General features: G+C 36.7%; 1 protein-coding gene across 1 annotated transcript; it reads left to right on the forward strand.

Moving 5' to 3' along the window:
* The first annotated feature begins 6,190 nt into the window (after positions 1-6,190).
* On the forward strand, positions 6,191-6,874 carry LOC146906814 (uncharacterized). The gene has a single exon (XM_085728966.1). The coding sequence runs from the start codon at positions 6,191-6,193 to the stop codon at positions 6,872-6,874; it is 684 nt and encodes a 227-aa protein (XP_085585092.1).
* The last annotated feature ends 1,309 nt before the right edge of the window (positions 6,875-8,183 follow it).

Genomic DNA, 8,183 nt, shown 5'->3' on the forward strand with positions numbered 1-8,183 from the left:
ATATGATCGTGCAAATTTATTTACATATTTGTTGTAAATATATTTGTCACTTTCATTCACTTTATACTCATTCGATAACATTAGAATGTCAAATTTTTCATGTCATTCCTTAGGAGTTTATTTTAGACCTCACAAAGAATTATCTAACTTACAGACCTTGTTTTCTTGTCCATGAATCGCAAAAATTTCAGGTTGTTTCAAATAGATTTCTTCTTCTAGTTCACCATAAAAAAGGCAACTTTCACATCCATTTGGAGTACTATCGAGTTATGAACAACGACTAAAGGGACTAGTACTCATATGGATATGATTCTAGTGACTGGTGAATGAGTGTCGAAGAAGTCTATATTTTTACTCTTTGTCTAAAACCTTTGACTACAAGGAGAGCCTTGTATTCATCAACCGTACCATCAGGTTTTAGTTCTTTTCCGAAATTCAAATACAACCGTTTAGTTTGCAACTATGAGGCAAGTCAACAAAATGTCATGCTTTGTTAGACTTTAGAGAATCCATTTCATCGTATATATCCAATGAGGATATATCTTGTTTAAGGCTTAATGGATCTTCTTCCAATGTATAAACCATAAGGTTCATACTCTTTAGCAATTCTTGCTTCTTTACCTGCTCAAGGTTCTATAACATCTCGTACGGTGTTTTCATAACTATTTATGATTACTGGAATGTGATCAGATATAGTGCCCCCACTAGTTCTTAATATACAAGGGGGATTTAGTTCACCCCCACTAAGGCCCCCACTATTCTTTAATTTATATGGGTACTTACTTCATAGAAATCAACATCGTTTGACTTTATGATCACTTTAGCATTTAGGTCATAAAACCTACAAGCTTCCCTAATTATAGCATACCCAATGAATACACATTCATAGGCTCTACTAGTGAGTTTAACTCTCTTGGGTTCAAAGTCTGAACTTATATCAGACAATCCCAAGTTCAAAAATAAGACAAGTTGGATTGTCTTCTCTTCAAAAATTTCTTAATTAGAATTTTTGTTCATAGACTTGGGTACCTATCCAACATAAATTTCAATTTTCGTTAAAGAAATTGAATATAACAAGCATATCAATTTTATTCGCAGTCATTAATAAATATGATAAAATATCATTTTATCATTTCTAGGTTATGTGCCATCAAGTTCGCACATATCATAATTTATTAAGTTTAGAGCTTTAAATTTTCTAAACACTGATTTATATGAACTTTTGGTTCATTTATCTTGACTGCAAAAAATAAGATTGTCTAGTCATATAACTTTGGAATTAAGTCCAAGTTACTCAAGTTTAAAATTAAACGCTTGTTCACATAATAAGTTTTGATATGTCAAATATTAAAATCACACAACTTATAAAATATAGGGAGAATTTAATTTTGAAAAAACCATCAAAGGCGCAGTCTTTTCCACAAGAATACATGATACACAAGTCTCTCTTTTAAGTCTGATTGAACTCAGTCTTATTCAGTAGAAATCTGAAATTCAGATTCTTTCTTACTTCATATCTCCAATGTCATCAACTTTAATGATGTTATAATATTATAACAACACTTTCTTATTTTCAGCAGTAGTATATGTTTTGAACATAGCATAATCATTGCAAACATGATGCGATGCGCTAATGTTTATCCATCTTTCACTTAATTCACCAACTAAAATGAGTTAACTAGTCATATTAGTGAATTTCTCTTTAGTCATGTTAGACTACAAAGCAACACTTGACATGTTCATATAATTGTGGGACATATGACATGGTTTCTCACAATTGTATTAAAAATAAATTGTGAACCAATGTCAATTCTTGATGGTGGCTGCTGATTTTCACTTAGGACCTTTTTGGGTTCCTATTCCCTTGGCAATTAGAGTTATTTATTCACAGTGCAGTTCTGAATTTTGAAAATAAATTTCAAACATATTCAAAGTAGCATATGTGAATTTCGTTAGTGTTGTTGTTATAACAACAAGCACTTTCATCGTTTCAGTCGAAAGATGTATTTCTATAGCTTGATTTATCCTTCTTGTATTTAGGGACAACGAAACCTCAATAAGTAATTTCCTCGGTAGACATAGCAGTCGAAACGTCTTAAAATTGTTGTTTTTTGGATTCCCAAACTGTTGTATTTTGGTTTTCCAAATTCTATTTTCTTCCGAAGTTGTTACTAGGTTGATTCACGACCAGGTCGCTCTCTTTAAGACGTTTCGTGGCACTGCCTAAAATTGTACAAGACAGACTATCAACCACGCCGCCTCCAGGATAAAACAAGTCCAGCTACAACTGTGCAGTTAACTACTGCACTGTAGAAAACCGTTCGAGAATTACACCTTCAATATGTTACTAAGACCACTCTTTTAATGCTGAAACCAATATGGTACTGTAACCACTCTATTATGGTGTTGAGACCACTCAAATATGGTGTTACCACCATTCTAATTTTTAACATCTCCAAATATCAATATGGTATTTCAACCACTCAAATATGGTGCTACGACCGTTCTAACTTCTAATTTCTCCATGAATTGAAGAAGAATATATATGTTTAAGATCATTCTTATTATACCGAAAAGGGACTATGATCTTAAAATATTATTTATCCTAAAAAGGCATAAATAATTGAAGGGACTATGCTCTTAAGACCATTCTTGATTCCGAAGGGACAATATACCGAAAAGGGACTATATGGTCTTAAGAACACTCTTAATTCCGAAGGGACAGAAAGGAGTAGAAAAAGGAGAAGGACTTGTCAACACAAGTCGAAGGAGGGAGAAGAGAGGAAAGACATAGGAAGCATCAACTGTGAATTTCGGTGTGTTGAATGCACTGTGTGAGCTCTCTATTTATAGAGAAAATTCACAACTAATAAGTGAGAAACTTTGGGAACAAGTAATACATTACTTTGTGATTAAGTAAGTCACATATTAGATCTAGTACAAAAATATCTCAATTGAGTACCAAAATATATTATATTGAGTACAAAAATATATTATATTATGTACCAAAATATATTTCAGATCAAGTACTAAAATATATTAGATTGTCTACCCAAATATTTCAGATTGTGTTCCAAAATATTCTAGATTGCGTTCCAAAATATTTTAGCAAAACTTGCGGACTAAGAAAACACTTTCTAATAATGATTAAATTAATTATTTAATTTATCATTTCCAAATAATAAAATATATATCAATATATATTTTTTCTCTAGTACTTACTTCGTTCACATAATTATGTACCCCCACTATATAAACATTACTAATGTGTGTGTTTCATCGGATGTGACACTTCCACTTTTTTCAATTCACACAACATTAGTTCTACCCAACAAGGGAATTTGTGTTTATAATCTTTTTACTCAATTTCCACACATGTTCCAACACAATAGAATAACACATGAAATTATTTCTGATTCAAGTCTTTGACACTAAATATTTGTTTCTCTACTTCTGATTCAAGTCTTTGACATGAAATTATGGACACTAAATAAAACTATTTCTGATTCAAGTCTTTGACACTAAATATGTGTTTCTCTACTTTATATTTCTACTCTTAACTCTTTTTTCACTAAACCTGCACACAAACTCACCACAAACTCACACCAGTAATCTAGCCCTGTAATATCCCACTTTTATGAAACGATGATTCATCTGTTAACGATAAAGTAAGCGCGTTTAAGACTAAGGGAAAGATGGTAATTGCGCACGAAGGGACTATTTAAGGACTTTAGTCCAAATTTTTCACACAATCCTCTTCACTTTCTCTCACTAGGGTTTGAAAGAAAGTTTTGCTCTCCCTTCTCTCTAGAAAATCGATCCTCACCATCCTTCTTCTCCCATAATCTTTGTTTCATCTTTCTCCTCTTTGGAATCAAGTATGTATTATCTAGGGTTTATGGTTTTTGGTTAGTGGAGTGTTGAAGCAACCTTCCCTTTTCTTCTCTACTCATGATCTTCCTTTAATCATCTCCTAATCTTTCAAGAAGTTGAAGTTTAAGCAAGGCTAGGGTTTGGTGCTTGTTGGTAACAAGTTGGAAGCAAGCTTCACCAACATCCATCTCATCTCTAGGGTTTTGGTCTTAGGGTTTGCTGTCAAGGTTCTCAAGTTGTGAACTTGATTTGAGGTTATGTTAAGGTGAGTTCTTAGTTAGTAATCCAACCATGGTATGTGTTTTACTTGCAAGGAAAAACTTTATATTTTCTAGGGTTGTACATAGAAAAAGTTACCCCTTTTATGCCATGCATCATTTGTGATTACTTGCTCAATGTCTGTTTTACAGGTTCTATATGATCTCTAGTACCATGATAAGCCTTGGGATGCTTGGATTTGAGGTTTTTGAGTGAAATATACCATTTTTGACAGTTCTGGACTGTCATAACTTGCCACGGCGAGTAAATAGCTTGCAAGGCGAGCTAGAAGGCCGAATGGGAGTGTCCACTTGCCTCCTACTCGCCAAGGCGAGCAGGTGCTCGCCTCCCACACATAATCACTCGCCATGGCGAGCAGACAGTGGGGAGACCCACTGTTTTGTTCGTTCCGGGTGATTCTGGTGTTTCGTGAGCGGTTTTCCTTATATAATCTTTTATACTTTAACCCCTCAAATCAGGATTTCAAGGCAAAGACTTTTAAAATGTTTTCTTGATTGTTAAGCAAGTATTCACATGGTATAATTAAGCATGGCGAATGAAAGTCATAGCATGAGGTGAAGGGGTAGCATGCAATAATTAATAAGGGAAGTGGAACTAGAACCTTGACGTAGTCGTCAAGAACTAGAGTGCTAATCAAGATTATATTATGTTAGTGTGCGAAGAATATTTTCTTACGCTTATGAACTTGTATGTTATTACCCCAAGGGATCGATCAAGGATCCGAGTTATAAGTATTTAACTCATGTGTGTGACTTTTCATGTATGCATATGAACAAGGCTAATACAAGATGTAGGTGCTCGTGTCTCTCGTTATCCACATCAGGGGGATACGGGAGGTTCTCGACTTAAGGGGAATGGTTCAAGCCGTAAGGGACCCACACGACACCGAGGGAGTCCAATGTACGTACATCGGTCATGTTTGGGAGTTTACTCGGGGTTACTCCACCCGGGACTCTCCGTAAAACGAATCAAGATAATGTTTAATTGTTCAACCCTAACATAATGATATAAATGAATGTGTTCATGCATGATTATGATATGATGATAGATATGAGCAAGTTATAAAAGATTGCCAAGGACGATCTTAGGATACCCTATTCGTCCGGTATAGGTTGTGCCATGATTTGATTCATGTTTAGGCTTAGATACATTTAGCGTATCATAGCAAAGCGCTGCTAGGAACCCTTGACCGCCATGGCACGTATAAGAATATCAAGCCTATAACAAATTAGGAGATATCTAAGACGGATTTAGCTTGCACGACCGTCTAAGGTACATGACCACACACGTACAATCAACCGCCAGGTTGTAATATAGACACGTGATAACCATAGGTTTCCCCGAGGTTATCACTAGCCTAGGGCTAGGAAGAACTCACTGAGACATTATGTCTCACCCAACTCCTTTTTTGTTCAGGTTCACAGGTTGTGCAAGGAAAAGGTAAAGAAAAAGTCTTGGATTGATCGTGACTTCATGGAATCGTTTTGTTGTGAATTAGAGATGCATATGTTATATTATAAGATGTGTAATTATGAATTTTGTATTTACACTACGTATGACAAACTTTGGTGTAATAATGTAACATAGAAGCCTTGGAGTGATGTTGTAACCAAACTTTCGACTTGATGTCGTTTCATGTATTTGTATAATTAATGTATCCAATATCAGTTTAACGCTTATTTGAATATTCTAGACACTTTCAAATTTAGGCGTTACAATTTGGTATCAGAGCAGGTCTTTCCAGATCGTGCCTTGGGTCATTAATAATACAATTCAAGTAGTCGTTCTTTTGGTGTTTAAGATATTTGTCCTCATTGTTATATTGGTTAAAATTGATCACTTTGACTTAAATATGACAGTTAGAGCGAAAATGTCTGGAGCACAAAGGGGACGAGGCCGGCCAAGAGGTAATCTGTATGTGGAGGAGAATGTTAATCCTGCTGCTCAGATGTGGGCACAGTTGATGCAACAAAACCAACAGATGATGCAGCAGCAGATGCAGCAGAATGCTCAGACTTAGCAGCAGTGGGCTGCAAATATGCAGCAAGGTCCAGGTGTTTGTCATCAGCCCCCTCCACCACCTCCAGTTGTGGGAAATCCAACCTTCCGAGAATTTAATCGGAACCATCCTCCAGAGTTCGATGGTAGCGGTGAGCCACCTGAAGCTAAGAGGTGGATCAAGCAGATGGAAAAGATTTTTCTGATGGTTCATTGTACCGAGGAAGATAAGGTGGTTTTTGCAACGAATCAATTCCGAGGTGCAGTGCTTGATTGGTGGGAAACTGCTCGGCGTAGAATGGAGAATAATGGGTTGGAGTTGAACTGGGAGAATTTCAAGCAAGTGATGAAAGAGAAGTATCTTCCTTTGTCATACAAGGTCAGGAAGGAGCAGGAATTTCTCCATCTAAAGCAAGGTCATATGTCTGTGACAGATTTTACGAAGAAGTTTGAGGAGTTATCTTATTACTCTACTCACAACGAGTATGCGGGTAATGAGATGTGGAAGGTTAATCAATATAAGCATGCCTTGAGGGGAGAACTCTATGCTGCAGTAAGTCAGCAAAGGGTAACAGATTATGATGAGTTGGTGCATAACAGTTTGGAGGCCGAAAGAGGTTTTGATAAGGCAGCTAGAGAAGGTTCTGGGGCAAGTGGAAGAAACAGAGGTAACTTTGTCGATAAGTATCATGAGAAGCTGAAACCCAAAGGGTTCTCCAACTAGAGGAAAGTACACAGGTCCACCTAGAACTTATCCAACTTGCAGGAAGTGTGGTAAGGCTCATCAAGGAGAATGCAGGGTAGGTTCTGGTAATTGTTTTGCATGCGGTCAGTCAGGACACTATGTGGCTGATTGTCCAACAAGGGGAAATAAGGGCAAGGGTGTGAGTACTACAATGAGTAAAGGTAGAGTGTATTCCCTTGATGGTAAGAAGGCACAGGCAAATGAAGACTTGATTGGTGGTACGTGTTTTCTTGGTTAGTATCCTGTTAATGTTTTATTTGATTGTGGTGCATCATGTTCTTTCATTTCATTTCAATGTGTTGAAGCTCTTCAGTTGTCTGTTTCATTATTAAATCCCCCTATGAAAGTAACCACGGCTACTGACAGAAGTATTGTAGCGAATTATGTTTGTGAAAATTGTTCCATCACCGTATCTAGTAAGACGTATTATATAGATTTGTTGTGTCTGCCGATGAAGCAACTTGATGTTATATTAGGCATGGATTGGTTGTCAGCAAATCATGTATATATAGGGTGTGCAGAGAAAACTATTTACATGCCTACTAGTAACACGGAGGAAGGAGTAGCTTTGTCAGAACTGATTAAGCACACGTATCAGATGGCTCAGTTTATTTGTGCACAAGATAAGGGTTTTTATGTAATGCTCACCGTGACACCAGAATCAGACATAAGCCCCAGTGATATTCCAATTGTTAGTGAATATTTGGATGTTTTTCCGGCCGAAATTACAAGCTTGCCACCTAAAAGGGAAATTGAATTTTCCATTGATTTAATTCCAGGAGCTGAGCCAGTGTCGGTAGCGCCTTATAGAATGTCTCCTTTGGAACTTAAGGAATTGAAATCGCAATTAGAAGAGCTTATTCAGAAGCATTTCATTAGACCCAGTGTGTCTCCATGGGGTGCACCGGTATTGCTGGTCAAGAAGAAAGAAGGCAGCATGAGGCTGTGTATTGACTATCGTCGGCTTAATAAGGTAACCATCAAGAACAAGTATCCCTTGCCAAGAATTGAAGACCTTCTTGATCAACTTAAGGGAGCATCAGTGTTCTCAAAAATTGATCTTAGGTCGGGTTATCATCAGATACGCATCAAATCTTCTGACGTGTCCAAGACGGCTTTCAGAACTCGTTACGGACACTATGAATTCCTGGTTATGCCTTTTGGAGTATCCAACGCACCAGCAGTCTTCATGGACTATATGAACCGGATTTTTCAACCTTATCTAGATCAGTTTGTTATTATTTTCATTGATGACATTCTGGTTTATTCCAAGAATCCGCAAGAGCAT

Source organism: Medicago sativa, chromosome 7 (assembly GCF_051527215.1).
Source record: "Medicago sativa cultivar Bolivia chromosome 7, Bolivia_mono, whole genome shotgun sequence".
In the NCBI taxonomy this organism is placed as follows: Eukaryota; Viridiplantae; Streptophyta; class Magnoliopsida; order Fabales; family Fabaceae; genus Medicago; species Medicago sativa.

Excerpts from the sequence above, each read along its gene's own strand:
- LOC146906814 (XM_085728966.1), top strand. The coding sequence starts at position 6,191 with ATGCAGCAAGGTCCAGGTGTTTGTCATCAGCCCCCTCCACCACCTCCA.